The 20920-nt window shown below is 41.7% G+C and overlaps 1 protein-coding gene across 1 annotated transcript in view; it reads right to left on the bottom strand.

Moving 5' to 3' along the window:
- Nucleotides 1–20920, bottom strand: part of PIR (pirin) — a 105650-nt gene that overhangs the window by 7653 nt on the left and 77077 nt on the right. The window contains 3 exon segments of the mRNA XM_024115486.3: nucleotides 4131–4197; nucleotides 12094–12156; nucleotides 12158–12177. Coding sequence (XP_023971254.1) covers nucleotides 4131–4197; nucleotides 12094–12156; nucleotides 12158–12177 — 150 coding nt within the window.

Below are 20920 nucleotides of genomic sequence, written 5' to 3' on the forward strand. Positions count from 1 at the left end.
CATCAAGAAGAAGAGGGAGAGGACTCAAATCAATAAAATCAGAAATGAAAAAGGAGAAATCACAACTGACACCGCAGAAATACACAGGATTATAAGAGACTACTACAACTATATGCCAATAAAATGGACAACCACGAAGAAATGGACAAATTCTTGGAAAGGTACAATTTTCCAAGACTGAACCAGGAAGAATTAGAAAATATAAACAGACCTAGCACAAGTAATGAAATTGAAACCGTAATTAAAAATCTTCCAACAAACAAAAGCCAAGGACCAGATGGCTTCACAGGCAAATTCTATCAAACATTTAGAGAAGAGCTAACACCTATCCTTCTCAGACTCTTCCAAAAAACTGCAGAGGGAGGAACACTCCCAAATTCATTCTATGAAGCCACTGTCACCCTGATACCAAAACCAGAAAAAGATATCACAAAAAAAGAAAATTATAGACCAATATCACTGATGAACATAGATGCAAAAATCCTGAACAAAATACTAGCAAACAGAATCCAACAGCACATTAAAAGGATCATACACCATGATCAAGTGGGATTTATCCCAGGGATGCAAGGATTCTTCAATATATGCAAATCAATCAATGGAATACAAAACATTAACAAATTAAGGAATAAAAACCATATGATCATCTCAATAGATGCAGAAAAAGCTTGTGACAAAATTCAACACCCATTTATGATAAAAAAAAAAACCTCTCCAGAAAACGGGCATAGAAGGAAACTACCTCAATATAATAAAGGTCATATATGACAAACCCACAGCAAGCATCATACTCAATGGTGAAAAACTGAAAGCATTTCCACTAGGATCAGGAACAAGACAAGGATGCCCACTCTCGCCACTATTATTCAACATAGTTTTGGAAGTTTTAGCCACAGCAATCAGAGAAGAAAAAGAAATAAAAGGAATACAAATTGGAAAAGAAGTAAAACTGTCACTGTCTGCAGATGACATGATACTCTACATAGAAAATCCTAAGATGCCACCAGAAAACTACTGAAACTAATCAATGAATTTGGTAAGGTTGCAGGATACAAAATTGATGCACAGAAATCGCTGGCATTCCTATACACCAACAATGAAAAAACAGAAAGAGAAATTGAGGAAACACTCCCATTTACCACTGCAACAAAAAGAATAAAATACCTAAGAATAAACCTGCCTAAGGAGGGGAAGGACTTGTACTCAGAAAACTATAAAACACTGATAAAGAAATCAAAGATGACATAAACAGATGGAGAAATATACCATGTTCTTGGACTGGAAGAATCAATATTGTGAAAATGACTCTACTACCCAAAGCAATCTACAGATTCAATGCTCAATGGAACAGGATAGAAAGCCCAGAGATAAACCCACACACATACGGTCACCTTATCTTTGATAAAGGAGGCAAGAATATACAGTGGAGAAAAGACAGCCTCTTCAATAAGTGGTGCTGGGAAAACTGGACAGGTACATGTAAAAGTATGAAATTAGAACACTACCTAACACCATACACAAAAATAAACTCCAAATGGATTAGAGACTTAAATATAAGACCAGACACTATAAAACTTTTAGAGGAAAACCTAGGAAAACCACTCTTTGACATAAACCATAGCAAGATCTTTTTTGACCCACCTCCTGGAGTAACAGAAATTAAAAAAAAAATAAACAAATGGGACTTAATTAAACTTAAAAGCTTTTGCACAGCAAAGGGAACCATAAACAAGCCAAAAAGACAACCCTCAGAATGGGAGAAAATATTTGCAAATGAAACAACAAAGGATTAATCTCCAAAATGTACAAACAGCTCATGGAGCTTAATATCTAAAAAACAAACAATCCAGTTAAAAAATGGGTGGAAGACCTCAATAGACATTTCACCAAGGAAGACATAGAGATGGCCAAGAGGCACATGAAAAGATGCTCAGCACCACTAATTATGAGAGAAATGCAAATCAAAACTACAATGAGGTATTCACCTCACGCGGGTCAGAATGGCCATTATCAAAAAAGCTAGAAACAATAAATGCTGGAAAGGCTGTGGAGAAAAGGAAACCCTCCTACACTGTTGGTGGGAGTGTAAATTGATACAACCACTATGGAAAACAGTATGGAGGTTCCTTAAAAAACTAAAAATAGAACTGCCATATGACCCAGCAATCCCACTACTGGGCATATATCCTGAGAAAACCATAATTCAAAAAGAGACATAAACCACAATGTTCATTGCAGCACTATTTACAATAGTCGGGTGATGGAAGCAACCTAAGTGTCCATAATCAGATGAATGGATAAAGAAGATGTGGCACATAAATACAATGGAATATTTCTCAGCCATTAAAAAGAAACGAAATTGAGTTATTTGTAGTGAGGTGGATGGACCTGGAGTCTGTCATACAGAGTGAAGTAAGTCAGAAAGAGAAAAACAAATACCGTACGCTAACACATATATATGGAATCTAAGAGAAAAAAAATGGTACTGAAGAACCTAGTTGCAAGGCAGGAATAAAGATTTAGACATAGAGAATGGACTTGGGACACGGGTGGGAGGGGGAAGCTGGGGCGAAGTGAGAGTAGCATCGACATATACACTACCGAACGTAAAATGGTTGGTGGGAAGCAGCCGCATGGCACAGGGAGATGAGCTCCGTGCTTTGCGATGCCCTAGAGGGGTGGGATAGGGAGGGTGGGAGGGAGGCTCAAGAGGGAGGGGACATGTGTATGCATATGGCTGATTCGCTTTGTTGTGCAACAGAAACTAATATGGTATTGTGAAGCAATTATACTCCAATAAAGTTCTATTAAAAATAATAAATAAATAAATAAATAAATAAAATAAAAAATAATCAGCGTTCTTTAAATTTATGATCAGCTGGGTTTTTTTTTCCTGAAATCACTGTGCATACCTGTAGGCAAGGCAAGGTACTGTAATGGGATTTTAATGCATGTTAAATTTAATAATCAGATAAGCAAACATACACTATGTTTTGTAGCATTTATCTAAGTAATAGGTTGGGTTCTAGGTGCCTTTAGACGTTCCTCATTCAGTCAAACAACAGTATTTTGAGGAAGTCAAGACAAAGAAATGAAGTGACTATTATGAGTCCTTATTCCAGGATTTTCTGCCTCCAAGTACAGTTATCTCTGTAGTTTTTATTGATGCATAGTTGATTTACAATGTGTTAATTTCTGCTGTACAGCAAAGTGATTCAGTGATACATATATATACACATACACACATGTATATTCTTTTCCATTATGGTCTATTATAGAATACTGAATATAGTTCGCTGTGCTATACAGTAAGACCTTGTTGTTTTACCTGTTTTATATCTTTGGGTTTTTTTCTTTTAATTTTTTGGCTGTGCCATGCAGCTTCCGGAATCTTAGTTCCCCGACCAGGGATTGAACTCGGGACCACGACAGTGAAAGCACCGAGTCCTAACCACTGGACCACCAGGAAAGTCCCTCTATTTGTTTTTTAAAATAAACTAAGAGTGACTCAAATATTTTAGAAACTTCCAAAGAAATATTCCTAAGAGGTCCCCATTTTTCACTAAAAATACAATAGACTACAAGGACAGTACTGAAATCACTGTTATTTATGGGAATTCCCTGGCAGTCCAGTGGTTAGGACTCGGTGCTTTCACTGCCGTGGGCCTGGGTTCAATCTCTGGGAACTAAGATCCTGCAAGTAGTGCAGCACGGCCAAAAAAAAAAAAAAAAAAAAAAAAAAAGAAAGAAAGAAAGAAATCACTGTTATTTTTGGCAAAGATAAAAATGATATTCAAGTCCCCAATAGACCACAAAATCTTTTTTTAAGTTGAAATTCCCTATGACACTATGTAAAAAACACAATTTTTGTTTTCCCCACAGTTCAAACCTCAATGTCCTACGTGTGGTAGATACTCAAGAAATGTTTCCTTAAAAGAAAGAGAATGAATGTAGAAATGAAAACCATGTATATATTTTCCTTTCACAATGGAGAAATGAAACAAAATCCTCAACTTTGTAGATGGAGAGAGGACAAAAATCCAGCTTTCTTCCCGGTGACCCTGTATATGTACATTACTTTCAAAGAAAAGGAAAACCAACCAAAGAAATCGCCATCATTTGGGGCTTACCATGTTGGACAACTGGTTCTCTTAATGGCTCCCCAGCAATCAGGACGAAGTGGTTTCTCTCAGGATCCTAAAGTCAAGAAAGAGACCATCAAACAATAAACAGCCTTGTTTTTGAATGTCTGATTAGGAATGATTTGAAGTTGACATTCGGCCCAAAGGGATGATGTCCCTAATTCTAAAGATAAATTCCAGAAATATTTTCTGTGCAACGCACGATATGGAAATGTTTATTCTTTAAGATGTTTGGTAGCAATCCGAACTCAAGAATATGTCCTGAACATCAAAATAATAACCTTCTCTAATAAAGAAGGAGAATTTAAATTAAGACTTTTCTTTAACTAGAAACATCTTTATGACAAACTATGTAAGTAACTTGGCCTATTATAGAGCTTATAATTTCCTGCTAAAAATTTAATTTTTAAAAGGGAAGTTTATTTATGCAAATCCAAAAGTAACATTTTATTACTTTTGACATTTATTACTGTTAATGTAAAATATGCCCCAGAAATGTTGCACTAAATGGGACCTTACAAAAACACCCCAGGGGGCTTCCCTGGTGGCGCAGTGGTTAAAAATCTGCCTGCCAATGCAGGTGACACGGGTTCGAGCCCTGGTCTGGGAAGATCCCACATGCCGCAGAGCAACTAAGCCCGTGCGCCACAACTACTGAGCCTGCGCTCTAGAGCCCCCGAGCCACAACTACTGAGCCCATGTGCCACAAGTACTGAAGCCCGCGTACCTAGAGCCCGTGCTCTGAGAAGCCACCGCGATGAGAAGCCTGCAGACTGCAACGAAGAGGAGCCCCCGCTCGCCGCAACGAGAGAAACCCTGCGCGTAGCAATGAAGACCCAATGCAGCCAAAAATAAACAAAAAAATAAATAAATTTATTTTTTTTAAAAATCCCAGAGATACCTGCTCGGGCAAATTTCTCTCCAATAGGGTCCTATTGTGTTAAAGTCTCTAAAAGTTTTTGTTTAGAATTAAGATTAGGTTTTTTTCCCTGAAACTGAAAAAAAATATTATTAAATCCAGTGCTAGTGTGGATGCAGGGAAAGATATACTTTTCTATACATCATTTGGGAGATTTTAAGTGGGTGCTGTAATCCTTTTAGAGAGCACTTTGACAATATGACTTCAAGCCCTCCTATCGCTGACGTCCTCTGACCCAGTAATGCCAAAGAAAGCAGCAGAAGAACCTCCCATCACACCTGTGATCATATAAATATGTGATAATATATATATGCTCCTACTCATACAAAGCTCTTTAATTAGAGATAATTATAATGTTACTAGTACCAGAAGATTTATCACTGGACTCAATTAACATGAAGCATATGAAGAACGAAGTCTTTAATCTTCCACGTAGTTAGAAACAGTTGTATCTTACAGAACCGCCATTTATTTCTCCTTCTGCCTCTACCTTTAAAAACTTAAAAGGGAATTTAGGGTCGAATGGTTTCTGCAAAAGTCTTAATTTACCCCCTACAGTCCCAGGGCTGTGCATTTAGTGCATCCACCCAGTGGATGCTTTAATCATTTCTTCATGTTTAAAAAACATCTGTTTAACCATTCCCAGGCCTGTATTTATTTACACATCACCTTATGTATCCATAACCCAATTTGCCGTCAAAATATGCCAATGTGAACTCGGCTGAAAATCAAAGAGTAAGCTAAAAAGGCTTCTGCTAATTCAAATGTTAAAACAGATGTCATAAACCCCATATACTAAAGTTTAGTCTTTTAACCTTAGTACAGACCCTCACTCAATCTCCACTTATTCTCACATTATACACAACGTTAATAATTAAGCTTTGCGGTTATCAGATCCATGAGATTCAAAGCTAGAAGACAGGAAAGCACTACTATACAGCAATACAAGGAAATGGACAGCTTAACATCAATTATGGAAATTAAACACACACCAAAAAAACTATGAAAAACAGGCACAGAAGCTTAAAAATTAGTCCAGGACCACTTACTGTAGTAGCCAGCAGGCCCTAAAGACATCGTCACACTTTATAGCTCAGGACAGTAATTAATATACATGCTGATGACCCAGTGTTATGAATAAGATAAACTGTGCATACTACTATGCAATAGCCCAAGAGTCCCCAAGAAAGGGGAAGGTTTCTACCTACGGGCTTTGAAGGGGTGGAATTTCAGTGCGAATCAAATGACATAGTCAAGAAAAGTATCCTAGAAAAATAGTTCTGATCGCTGGTGCTACATCATTTATAATTTAATCTGAGGGAAGACATCACTAAAAAGTGTTTCGAGCTGTTTGGTTTTGGAGGGGATACACACTTGAGTTCTAGGGTCAGGAGGCAGGGGAGAAAGGGTCGCGGCGTCACGAGAGAAGGGGAAAGGAAAGGCCTACCTCCTTGTGCCGCGGGTGTGCGACTCCTCAGAATGTAAGTTTCTTAATTCAGAAGATGCGTCTTTTGTGAGTGACAAACGTGTCCTACAGTTTACACAGTTTGGAATAACAGTAAAGTGTTCAAAATACAAGTTTTGCTCCTTTTGATATTACTCAAATCAAATGATGACTTTCATTTATAAGTCAGACAGTAGGATAAAAGGACACTTGCGTTTGGTCTGAAATGAAAAATGATTCAACTGCTGGGTGCTGAGTTGCTTGGGAGTTGGGCTTTCCATTTCTGAAAGCTAAAGGTTGGAAGTAAGCCAGAAACAGAAAAACAAATATCATAGAATATCGCTTATATGTGGAATCTAGAAAAATGATACAGATGAACTTATCTGCAAAGCAGAAATAGAGACACAGACATAGAGAACAAACGTATGGACACCAAGGGGGAAAGGGGGGTGGGATGGATTGGGAGATTGGGATTGACATCTATACACTACTATGTATAAAATTGATAAATAAGAGCCTACTGTATAGCACAGGGAACTCTACTCAGTGCTCTGTAGTAACCTAAATGGGAAAAGAATTTTTAAAAGAGTTGGATAAAAGTATATGTAAAACTGATTTACTTTGCTGTACACCTGAAACTAACTCAACATTGTAAAGCAACTATACTCCAATAAAAATTAAAAAAAAAAAAAAAAAAAAAAAAAAAAGAAAGAAAGCAAGCTGAAGCCTGGTCCAAGCTTCTTTGAATGATTTTTTTTTACAAAATTAACCTCTGCCTGGCCCCTTCTCCTCTAACCTAAGCCAGATGTTTTGGGTCTTTTTTTTTTTTTGTGGTATGCGGGCCTCCCTCTGTTGTGGCCTCTCCCGTTGCGGAGCACAGGCTCCGGACGCGCAGGCTCAGCGGCCACGGCTCACGGGCCCAGCCGCTCCGCGGCATGTGGGATCCTCCCAGACCGGGGCGCGAACCCGGTTCCCCTGCATCGGCAGGCGGACGCGCAACCACTGCGCCACCAGGGAAGCCCCTTTTTTCTTAAGTGCATCCTTTTTCCTCCCTTAACTAGCCTTCTTTGGTGAAAGCTGATCATCTTTCTGGATATTCAGCAGAGTGCTTCTGTGGCTCCAAGTCTCAAATGCCGCTATCTTGAAAAGTCCTCCTCTATGGCGACCTTGGGTACAGTGTCAAATGATGAAAATCAAGCCAAAGCAAAGAGAAAGAAAGACTTGTTTAAGATCATGAGTCCCTGTGTGGATCTAAGTCAGTGTCCTGTTAGGTTCTGATGAAGAGACCCTCACACAAAGGCAACAGAAGTTCACTTACTGCTTCATGGACGGTTGCCCCAACTGAAACTCACGATCTTTCGGGACCCAGACCATGTCTTTCACTTTGGCACACCTTCTCAGAGCTCCTAGTCTCGAGTCAGGCCCTTCTGGGTTTACATAATAATTGACTTTTACAAATTGCTCTTTGCTATTCCATAAATACTGGCAAGACATGTCTTGGGTGTCACTGACACCAACAATAAATGATCGAAGCCCAGATGAAGGCACTAGGATTGATTTAAGGTGTTGACACCTTCTACACTGTGAGTATGTACTCAGAGTTTTTTTGTTTTTTGGTTTTTGGTTTTTTTTGCGGTACGCGGGCCTCTCACTGTTGCGGCCTCTCCCGTCGCGGAGCACAGGCTCCGGACGCGCAGGCGCAGCGGCCACGGCTCCCGGGCCCAGCCGCTCCGCGGCACGTGGGATCTTCCCGGACCGGGGCACGAACCCGCGTCCCCTGCGTCGGCAGGCGGACTCTCAACCACTGCGCCACCAGGGAAGCCCTCCTCAGAGTCTGTTTGATTAATCAGAAATACAAAGCTTGAGCTGGCAGTGGGACTCCGAGAAGGAAACTAAGGGCATGCTTTTGCATCAGGAACATATATTATGGTGAAATATTACCTGAAAACATTATCAGAAAGAAACTGAGCTTTAACAGGACTTAACCGCATGTAATTGTTCTTACTAGACTTCACTGTTTATACTTCTTAGGCCAATTGAAAGAGAAAACAGTGCACTGTTACCAGTTTTTGAAGATTAATGGTTTATTTTATTATGAATTTTTACACATCAGCAAAAAGTCGTCTCTAGCTTTAAAAGGGTGTTTTAGTTGTCTTTCGATCTTTATTTTAAGCAAATATTAATCTGTATTAGTTTAACGAATTCCCCATGAATGGTGCCAGTTAAAGAGTATCCTTATTCTCAAGTACGGTTTTGATGGCAGTCAATGAGGAACTGATTGTCTACCTTGACCAACTACAAGCAAGTTTGCTCATCCATGAGGCTTAAGACTTTCTCAATAGGACACTAGTATAAACATGAGTGTCAAGCTGAGATCAAGTCTTCATATCAAATCTACGTGCTCCTGATCATGGAGCCATCTTGGCAACCAGGGTACCAGTTGTGGGCCAAAGCAGCACAGGGAGCTTTAACGCTTGAAACAGAGGTTGTTCCAGGGTGACCATTACAGTCCACGCTTAAATGTCCAGAGGAGCCCAGGTTGATCTCCATCTCTAAGAACAATGAAAAAGTGAAGGCCATTCTGAAGGCACTGCTGGGGTTTAGGCTTCCTCGAAGAAGTCAGAGAGTCTGGCTTAAAGACTCTTCAATCTAGCATAAACCAAGCCCCCTGCAGTTGCTACCCACCACGGAAGACCTCAGAATACAGTCACAAAAGACAATCCACACTGTGAGTGAAAAAGGTAGGGGTCCCTGCAGCCTAAAATGTGCTGGTCTAAGATGAGTCAAATGCTCAAATGGAGCAGGGAAACCTGGGGAAAGGAAAGATGTGATCTATCGATACATCAACTCTTCCCTGCCCTCCTCGCCTGCCCTGGAGGACTGGCCGTCCTAGAGGAAGCTGCCCAGGCTCCTGAGCCACCAGGAAGACAGGCAGGATGGTGAAGACACAGAGTAAGAAGCAGAGAAAGGGCAGGGAGAGCAGTGCCAGAGGGAAGCTGGGGACTATACATCAACTCCTCATTCCTGTCCACAACTCCATGCACATGGGAATAAGGGAGAACTGGGAAGGCACAGCTTCCTTCTTTAATCCTCAGGGTAAGTCTAATTCCAAGTGAAGATACCCCTGGCCTGGAGCCCAAGTGAATGAGGGTCCTTTAGGGCCTTTGCTGAAACTCATGTGCCCTAAACCTTGGGGCCTAAGGTATAAATCCTCATTAGGTAACATGTACGTGGCACGACCGCCTGTCACATCAGGTGTTTAGACCAGTGACCTTTCCAGCTACCAGCACCGGGCACCCACTATGTACCAGACCAGGGATTAGCAAACTTGTCCTTGTAAAGAGCCAGGGAATAAAGATTTTAGGCTTTGTGGGCCATCCAGTCTCTGTTGCAACCACGCAGCTCTACACTGTGGTGTGAAAGCATCCACAGACAAACGGAAATGAATGGGTGTAGCTGGGGTTCAATAACCCTTTAGAAAAAGTTTACATCTAGCCTGTAGGGCATAAAGTACTGAGCCCCGTGCTAGATGTGGCCTAGACTGTTGACCTACGTAATCTCACAGTCAATCTGACAGCCCCACGCAGTTAGCATCATTATTTCAACGCTGCAGAAAAAGAAAATGAACGATGCTCAGGGGGGTTGACCGTGTCCAAAGTCACATGGCTAGTGAGTGGTGAAGCCAAGGTTCACACCGTCACAGGCTCCTCCCATTGTATCTAAGGGGGACTTTCTACTCTTCACGGCTGTAAGTGATACGTGCCCATTTAAAGGTTAATTTTTTGGAAGAAATTTTTCCCCAGAACTCTTTCTAATGTCTTGATGGCTCAGGCTACACTTACATACAGTCAAAATTACAGAAGGGCACACAAGAGAACCACGCCCCCGGGGCCAAGGAACTGATGGTTTCAGTCAACTCTTTTCCATCCTGCTGCCTCTCTCTTTCTGGACCCCCTCACCCCTTCTTGCTGGTGTTCTGCTTCAGCTTCCAAATCCTTGTCATCTGCAATGTGCCCTCTGCTATAGTATAGGAAGGACTGAGATTGTCAAGTTAAACCAGATAATGTCACAGACTAATCTGCCGTCAGCAGGGTCTGGCCTACATATAGCTTCCATGCCTCTTTCATGCACTGGGTGAAAACAGACGAAATCGCCGTTTTTGTAGGTCAGAAGTGGCAGTTCCATACAGTTCGACCTAATTAGAGTGAGCAGAGACCCTGAGATACGCATTTCCTCTGGAGCTCATGGGGTTTTGCTCCGCCTTACTTCACTGCTCCTGGAGGTGTTGCAGAGGATTAAAGCAGCAGTAGGGGAGCTGTCAGCAAAGTGGGTTAAGATATAATCATTCCTCACATCCACTGCATTCTACCACACCAGGGCCGGAGGGCTGGCAGTCAGTCAGACGGCCTCTCCGCCAGTCACCTGCACGCCAACATAGTTTTCATCCCTACTTTTCAAAATTCGTCTTTGCAGGAGCTTCTGCACAACTGTCTCTTCAATTCTCCTTACTAGAATGTCACAAAGTGGCCAGATGGGTTTAATAGGCTCACAGGACGGTGAGCGCATAGTCCAAGGGAATAAAGGAAGGAACGCTCGGAAGAAACCTGGCAACCTGGATGAAATAAAGCTCCTCGGACTCCTAAAATATCAGAAACTTTACTGAAAAAGCAAGGACTCGACACGAAAGGACTACAAAATGGATCATATGCTCGTCTCAGTTCAACACGGGGCTGACTTTCAGAGGGCTCCATGGGAATATGTGTGTAGATCTATATTTATACCCCTAAAGGACTGATCCATTTGCACTTATGCTAACGATAAAATCAATCAATTGTATAAAGAAAGAAGAAGTGAGAGACAAGGAAGAGCTGCCTTCAGATTCAAGTTTCTAGGGGTAAACAATACGGACTTTCAATGATCCCTAAAGATGAGGAATCAGTGTAGGTAAAACCTTAAAATAAACCAGTAGAAATAACAGAAGTTAATGAAAGGGGCTGAGAAACTTGTGGCATAGTTTCCTTCCCGGAGGAAGAGAAAACATTTTCCAGGTACACAGGAGATTTCGGCATTTTCCTGGAAACTAGTAGAAAGTACAAGTTAAGAAAATTAAAGCAACCTAAGTGTCCATCGACAGATGAATGGATAAAGAAGATGCAGTACATATATACAATGGAATACTACTCAGCCATAAAGAAGAACGAACGTTTGCTATCTGCAGCAACACGGAGGGACCTGGAGGGCATTATGCTAAGTGAAGTAAGACAGAGAAAGACAAATACTGTACGATATCACTTATATGTGGAATCCAAAATATACAACAAACTAGTGACCAAAAAGAAGCAGACTCACAGATACAGAGAACAACTAGTGGTTACCAGTGCTGGGGGAGGGGCAATATAGGGGTGAGGGATTAGGAGGTACAAACCATTGGGTGTGAGGTAGGCTTAAAGGTGTATTATACAACACGGGGAATATAGCCAATATTTTGTAATAACTGTTCATGGAAAGTAACCTAAAAATTACACTAAAATTTTTAAATGCAAAAAAATTTTTTGAAAAAAGAGAATTAAAGATTTTTAATACTTAACCTTGCTCTCCACCTGGACACTGTCACCTTCCCCCAGCACGGCTGTGTGATGGGGTTCTATTTTTTTGTTGTGTGTCATCAGGTCCTACAAAAAAGGTGACCCACTTAATTTAGTCCTCATGGTAGTACATTTCTCATACGATTACAAACTTGGTTAACTACACGGCACCATAATATGAATTTCAAGTTCAGAAACAACCAACTTAGGAATCTCCTGAAATCTCTTGTTGATGGTATTTGCGATTATTAAAGTCCGAAACTGGCTGCTTTCCAATGTAGAAAAGGACAAGGAAGTGAATCCTGTATTATGTTTCCACTTACACTTTCAATGTCATGCCTAATAGGTTAATTAATAAGCAAACTCCTTGGCATTACATGCTAATAAGAGTGTTTCCTTGGGTCAATTATAAACCTCAAAAGATTTAAGCATGCTTAGGAAAATTAGTAAATTCCATCATTAACTCCTTTCAACAAGTATTTATTGAACACCTACAGCTAACTGCCCAGCACTGTGAGAAAATGCAAAGAAGTGCAAAGCCGATTCCTCACATACAAATAACTCAAAATCTCACTGAGAGAAACTAAATATATATTCATAAAACAGAGACTAATTCAACTGGAAAACAGGTAAGCTGGAGAGCTAGTGAACAACAGCTATGGAACTATGTACAAGGCCCTCTGCTAAATGCTGCGGGAGTGGGGAGGTTTCAGGATGGATATTTTTCCATCCCTTCTAGATTAAGGCTCACAGATGAAACAGAAAAAATAATACAAATGAAGTTGTGTGTTAAAGGCAACAAGAAAGGAATAAACAAAGTTCAAAGAGAGAACAGGGACTGCAGAGCTCTGCAGGATCAGATAGACCGATAAAAGGCAAAGCTAGGATGAAGGGTGCTCTAGACAAGAGGACAGACTGTGCAAAGGTGAGGGGCTGGCAATGTGCAGGGCATGCCCGGGTGAACCTTCTTTCATTGCTGGAACATTCTTCTGGGAGGAATGATGGCAATGCACACTTGCTTCAGGTCAAGGGAAGACATGAAGGCCATGCTTATCCATATAAAATGGAGGACCTCTGAGGAAAGGGTGTGTGTGGGAAATGGCTAGATCTGTGTCTTGGAGAAATAACTGAAAGCAGAGCACAGAATAAATTGGAGAGGGCAAGACTGAAGTTAGGATGACCTGTTAGGAGTTTATTCTAACAGTCTCAGTGGAAATGAATTCCAGTCTGAACTGGGAGAGTGGACACAGAAAGATAGGAATGGGTTTGAGAGGTGGAGTGGAGAAGGAAAGACTGGGCAACAATGGGAGAGAGAAGAGCCCTTCGAAGAACACGATTCTCCCTAGAGGAGCAGTATAATGCAGAGGCCCGAACGGCCACAGGAGGCGGCAGAGAGGCGGCGGGTGGGACGTGGCTGGGCCTTTTAGCTGACTGAAAAGCAGACACGTGAACGGACAACAGAGAGAAGACTCCGGGCAGGCTGAGAAGCCCGTAACGATGTCTGCATGACATTCTGGACTATAAAAAAAAAAAAAGGGCATTCACCTGACATGATACAGCTAAAGCTGAATAATCAACATGGAAGCACTTATTTAAGCGAAAGCAGTAGCTTGAGGAATTACCATATAAACATAATTTGTGAATTTTGTGAATACTGACTGGAGTTCAAACATAGTCATATTTTCTAGAGAAGGCCTCCCTTTCACCTCCGCTTTGGAGATAACCTACACGAAGCAGCAGGGTTCATTCTGATGCTTGCAAACGTGAAATTGGATTCTAACAGAGGACTTCTTAACCTGGAGTCAATGTGTTCCCAAGGGGTCCATGGATAGAATTCAGAGCCATCATGCACTTGCATGGGAGACAAATGACATCTTTATTTTCACGAACACCTAACCGAAATGTGGCCTTTCTTTCAGTCATGACTGTAGCCAGAAAACCACAGCAGTATTAGCTGGACCAATGATTTTGTTTCCAGTAGAAATCACGGATATTTTCATATCACATTAGCATTGTAAAGATCTCAAAATAAGTTTATGTTAATCACTACTTAACAATTTAAAGTAGACCTGCTTCTGGATCATGTTATTGCAAATGTCATCAGAGAACACACATGGAACTGTATCACAGACTTGTTCTTTTAACCTTTTAATGACACCATTGAATTAAAAAGAAAAACAAAAAACATTGTTCAGAGGTGGGGCCTTGGCAAATGCCCAAAGGGTTCATGGCACAAAATGTTCCGGAACTTCTGTCTCAGAGGCAGTGGTGTGCGAGTTAATGTTTACCAATCTGAGGCCAGGGAAGAGGTACACAACCTGCTCCTGCGAGCTGCCAAGAGCGAGCCGCAGCACATCACCGAAGGTTTCCTCTCCCCCAAGGATTTAGGTTAAGAGATGTCACGGCAGTGAATGATAGAACTCCGCTGATTTTCCACTCATGCAAGGATGTGGCCATAAAAAGAGGGGTCTCCGAGTCTAAGAATAATCTCATTTAGATTGGGGTAATATTTTAGACTGTGATATAAAGCAGCATTTTATTAATTGTGCTTTAATGAGATTCCCTGGGAGCAATGAACCATGTCTTTATCTTCAATGAATTCATATGTAACACCCATGACCCATGCGGTCGACCCCGACCCCTAATTTTAACAGGTAGGATGTTTTATGATACAGAGACCAAAATGGTTTATAAAGCCCCTTCACTATGTTTTAATGGAGTGAGCTGGCAAGAGACAGCTCTCAAAAATAATGCTGAACTGGGATTTCTCTGCACCTCCTATCAGGGTAGCTTGCTCGACTGCCATTCATTGGTCTATGAGGAAAATCTTAATCTAGAAACAGAGTTCATGTTTCCCTAAGAGCTCTCATTCTAATTTTATACGGAATGCAATTTCCGCTCATTCTACTTGCTGATCTAGGAGAGGAATCACAGTATTGATTCTGAAGAGGCCATTTGAAATGCTCCACCATAAGGCAAACCTTTTTTATAGACACTGGAAAGTCAGGTTTTTAAGATTAATCATTCTAAGTGTACCTTTAGCTTCTGTATTATTTTATAAAATGTTTAAAGCAGGATCACAGAAAGCAAAGATTGATTCCATCTTCATGTCATTTCTATGCTGTTTCACCCATCTGGTTATCTCCTGAACCTAAAATAAGTCTCAAAGAAAATATATTTTATTGCTTCTGACTACTTTCAATTATAAATCGAGCCAAATCAGATAATAAATAGTTTCCATTGGGAAGCTTCGCCAAGAATGTTAAATCTAATAGTGCAGTTAAGGAAATTTTAACTGAAAACAATTGAATTGCAAATATTTTTGTTTGCGTAAACAGTCATAAAAGGGCAAAGTACTTTAAAACATTTTAAAGTTAGTGCTGCATCTTCAGTGTGTGGTTTATTGCTGTGAAACTCCTCCCCATACACAAGATTTCCTTTTTCTTCTTCTCTTTACAAGAACTACTGTCCCATTTACCCTCTGTTCCGTACATTCTGGTACTTCTATCACAGATTTTGATACCATCAATATTGTATGTACAGTTGAAGCCTTCTTATCTGATGCAATCCGGATCATTAACTGAAAAAGATTAAGCTGCCTCCAACATTTTACTTTAAATTAAATTGTAAATGTGCATCCATTTGCCAATTTTTAGAAACTGGATTGAAAGCACTGCCTTTCTTTATAAAGCATACCCGTAATGCACCACTGAAATCCTTCTAGATTATCACAGTTTCCCCTAATCTTTTACTGTCATCTCTGCCATACTAATTCTAAGAGTTTTCTTTAGCAATATACTTTTACAAAGCATTTGACTTTAGTTGCTCTAGAAATAAACTCTTTTCAAGCTTATTTCGTTAATTTAAATATTATTTAATTAAATCGCATAATTGCAATCATTGGTGCAACTGGCATAAACAGATTAGAGAACAATCACACCTGCCTTTAAGTCCACTTCAGCTTGCCAGGGGGAGTAGCAGGGGGGCAGGTGGACCAGGGGAGCCGATCATCCTGGGCGTTCAGGCACCTCATTCAACGTATTCTGCATGGAATGAGGCTCACTGCTTAGTCCAGTTCATTTTGGGTAAGTGGAGGTCAACTCGGAGGGCTCCTAGTGTGTTTTGCCACCTTTATTGAGATCCAGGGGCTGTGTCAAACTTTTTAATACCCCCCAGAACCAGAAGCAAAGGGCAGAGCACAAGTGAGCATGAATAATTACTTATTCAAATAAGTTTGAAACATTTTACTACCCACATAAACCAGTTAGTTGTCATCTCAGTAACCACAAATATTTTTAGATTTCTAAATATATTTTCTAAGCCCCAACAGTATATTTGATACTGGTTCTTCTAGGGGACTGGCATCCAAGCTGATAAACTGCCCCAAGCTTCAGGGACACAGGATATAAACTCCTGTAACCTGTTGATTTCTGTGTTGATGTGTAATGTCATTTTCATCTCAGCTGCAGGGAAGGGGTTTAGAGCTAATATCCTTGGGATCTACTGGTTTTCTGACCATGTTGTTTTATTTTCTTCTTTTTTTAAAAATCATATACTGCATAAGATTTCAGCTGGGGGCTGGTCAAAGGACTTGCTGCCTCAGTACAAGACTGCTGTCAAAGATCTTTCTCCTGCACAATTTCTTTTTCTTTTTGGGGGTACGCGGGCCTCTCCCGTCGCGGAGCACAGGCTTCGGACGCGCAGGCTCAGAGGCCACGGCTCACGGGCCCAGCCACTCCGCGGCATGTGGGGTCTTCCCGGACCGGGGCACGAACCCGTGTCCCCTGCATCGGCAGGCGGACTCTCAACCACTGCGCCACCAGGGAAGCCCTCTCCTGCACAATTTTTAAAGCTACTATTCAACAGTCAGAGGGCTTGAAAAAAAATTACAACGTATCAAAAATTAAAGACGATCCTGGAAAACCATAAAACATCTCAAATAAGTACTCTTAAATAAGGAAGTACTCATTCTATTCGTCTTATTTTAGTTCTGTTAATTCCTTCTCTTCTTCAGGGTGTCGTTAGTGGGCAATTACATGACTTCACTATACTCACCATGAACTTTAAAATATCTAACTTAGACAACTAGTTAATGTCCAGCATTTTCTAACATTCAAAACTCCACCTGTCCTTACAAAACTAAATCTACTGACGTCTATCTTTTAAGTACTTCCTGCATCAATTAATTTTTTTTAAATTTATTATTTATTTGGCTGCGCCGGGTCTTAGCCGTGGCACATGAGATCTTCATTGCCGCACGCGGGATCTTTAGTTGCGGCGTGCGGGATCTTTTTTTTTTTTTTTTTTTAGTTGTGGCATGTGGACTCTTAGTTGCGGCATGTGGGATCTAGTTCCCTGACCAGGAATCGAACCCAGGCCCCCTGCACTGGGAGCGTGGAGTCTTAACCACTGGACCACCAGGGAAGCCCCAATTAATATTTTTAACAGTCATCCTAATCTCCACTTATGGTATCTCCCCAGACTACTTTCTCAAGCCAAACTGCAGTCTCTTTATTCCAGCCCCATACATTAAGTACATATTTATAACATCTATTTCAACAGAATGGATGTACATGACATTTAAGACAATTACTTGCTTATCAGTTCCTGCCATCTGTGGTTGCCTGCTGCCATCCTGCTTTTATAAGCAAGATAAAATTGAGGCAATAAAGTCCGAGAGCATTTTTTGGATTCTCTCTATAGATTTATAGGTCAGTACACATTCAATAGCTATTTCTGCTTTGTTGTTTCTTTTTTTCTGGTGATTTGTTCTTGCCCTTTTGTTTTTCTCATTAATATCTCCATTAGGGGGTGAAGAGGAGGAAGGGAAGGAGATGAAATTCAAATGAGGTCACCTGGCCAGCTATTCGTTGGCTAAAGCAGATTCCCAAGAGGGCAGTTTCGCGAGCTAGATTCGCTCCATGGTCCACTTTACCCTGGACAGATGCAAGTTTGCTCCAACACCACAGACCGTGACCCCATTTCCTGCCAGATGTTTTGCACTTGTGGCTCATGGTCATGAGAGGTGACCAGGCCAGTGAATAAGGATGACTCAGGAAAATCCTGCCTCACCTCGAGAAAAACAAGTGGATGTATAAGTCATTCTTACCCCTGGAACCACTGACCTTTTCACTTGTTAAATTCTTGGACTAAAGGTCTGTCAGGAAACAAGGCTGTAACTACTGACTCAAACAGGGTTTGAAGATTATTTGTTAATCTTTCTCCCCTTCAGCCTCTACAATGCCATTTAAACTGAAGGGGTTCAGAATGAGACTCCCCAAGATGTGCCACTTTGGCGCGCAGATTGTTTTGAGCTGAAGACAGTCAAGGCCCAAAAGACTCAGGAAGAGCTTCCAACCACTCTCTTAACTACCTTAAAGAATTTAGATAAGGGGCCTGGTTCAAAGAGAGAGCTATTACCAGAGATAACTTTCATCTGAATGACTTACCTGGATGGCAGGGCAAACGTCTAATCACCAAACATCTGCTCTTCTTATCATCCTGTGAATTACTCTCCTCCCCTTTGAAGCCTCAGGTTCCTATCTCATTCTTTAGCTCAGGATGGCATCTGTCCAACTTGCCCTTGGGTCTCATATTTTACGGGACCCCTGTACCTATGTAATTAAGTTTGTTTTTCTCCTGTTGATCTGTCTTATGTCAATCTAACTCAGAGCCCAGCCAAAAAGAACCTAGAACAGTAGAGGAAAAATTTTTCCTTGCCTATAAAACCGAAATCAAATGTGAGCTTTTGTAGAGCCCACAAGCTAAGAAAGGTTTTTATGTTTTCAAATGGCTAAAAAAAATCCCAAGAGTGGTAGTTCATGACACATGAAAAATATATGAAATTCACATTTCAGTGGCCATAAATCAAGTTTTATTGGAACAACCATCCCAATTATTTATGTATCACCTGTGACTGCTTTTGGGCTACAAAGGCAGGAATGAGTCACTGCAACAGAAACTACATGGCCCGAAATGACGAAGACAGTTGCTATCTGGCCCTTTACAGAAAACTTGCTGCCCCTGTCCTTTCTCATTCTACACATTTCTGGTATCCTTACCACCTCAGAATCCATGTGCTTTATTACTTTCCATTTGTGCAGATTATTTTATTTCTCTTGAAATCCTAAGTCAGGGGTGCCTCCATAAAAATGGCTTTTACTCCATTTTAGAAAGTACTATGTGATAACCAAGATTTTCCAAAGATCATAAAAACAAATGACGCTTCATCCCTTCCAGATGGTTAATATAGTTTAATGTGTGTGCCCACGGACTTGTGATACTACTACTAAATTGTTTTCACACTTTCTCAAATGCTGAAATAAATGAATTTTGCTTCTGAATCATAATTGAAATGCTAATCAATGAAAGAGGAACTAAGCCCATTTCTATGGTATAAAATCAAAATACATGAGCTTCTGGTACCACTATTTTTCAGAAGATTAATTTCAGGCAATTGAACTGCCCTTCTGGAGAATATAAAGAATGGTTCAAATGGCTTTGGGTGTAGCCTTCAAGCCCTCAGCAGACAGTATCAGTGAGCCAGCTGTCTGGGGCTGCGAGTGTGTTGTCCAAGGAAGTAGCCATGCTAGGGCAGCAAGCTCATTGCAGAGGAGGCTACCCTACAGGTTGGGGTAAAGAGCTCCAACCACAGAGGGCCTCAGAAATGGGATTCTTGGCCTGTACCTTGGAGCGGTCAGATGCTCTGCTCCATCCCCCTCTCCCCATCCACACCACCCATCACTGTCCATGAGGGGCAGGGAAGGGGAGAAGGGAGGCTGGTTCTCTTACTGTAGGTTTTCCCAGAAGCACTGCCTGAGGTGCATATTTGAGTCCAAGGAGTTTATCTGGGAGGCAGTCCCAGGAAACACCAGTCCAGGAATTGGGAAAGTCAGACAGGAAAGGGAAGGCAGACAATGAAGGATGTGTTACCAAGGACGCTCACATGGGTAGCTTGAACATAACGCCTCCAGGAGACTCTAGGAAAAGGTCTCACACACAGGCCTCAGCGTTATCCCACCTGTGGGGCAAGGCAGCTTCCTTAACACTTTCATCCTGCCCTGATTGGGGCAGAGTAGCCTTCCCAGGATTCAGAGAAAGCCTCAGGCCAAGAAACACAGGTACTACTGGCAGCTGGAAGTTGGTCAGTGGGCCCTGAGGACACCAATGGCATCTGCTACAGCAGTTTTCTGGCAAACCTACAGCCACCTTTCCTGGCCTCCATGCTGCTTCTAGGAGGATGGGGAGAGTGGGAGAAGATACAGGCAGGAGCCAGCCTACTCCACAAGCTCCACTCTCCCACCACTCCTGGCTCTTCTACTGCTGGGTTGGCTAAAGGGTTTAGACTGGAAAAGACAAGTTGGATGGTGTGGTTCCTGTGTTGTCATCGTACAAAGGATATGGGGTGGGCCCTTGATTCTGGTCCCAGGTCTACCAATGCATAATTCTGGCAAGTTTAATAACTCTCTAGACTTTACATACCTCATCTATAAAATGAGAGTTGACTGGGTCTCAAACATCCCTTCTAGACTAGACTCAACAAGTGACACATACACAACCCCTTAGAATAAAAGAACACCGACTTTGAGATTTCTCAGAAGCACCTGGGACTGCAAATTCACCTCCTTCCACCTCCCAGGAGATAGTGTCCCGCTCCCCTTGCAGCCCATTAAAGCTCCATCCTTTGGGCTTCCCTAGTGGCGCAGTGGTTGGGAGTCTGCCTGCCGATGCAGGGGACGCGAGTTCGTGCCCCGGTCCGGGAAGATCCCACATGCCGCGGAGCGGCTGGGCCCGTGAGCCATGGCCGCTGAGCCTGCGCGTCCGGAGCCTG

The sequence above is a fragment of the Physeter macrocephalus genome, chromosome 7, assembly GCF_002837175.3.
Source record: "Physeter macrocephalus isolate SW-GA chromosome 7, ASM283717v5, whole genome shotgun sequence".
In the NCBI taxonomy this organism is placed as follows: domain Eukaryota; kingdom Metazoa; phylum Chordata; class Mammalia; order Artiodactyla; family Physeteridae; genus Physeter; species Physeter macrocephalus.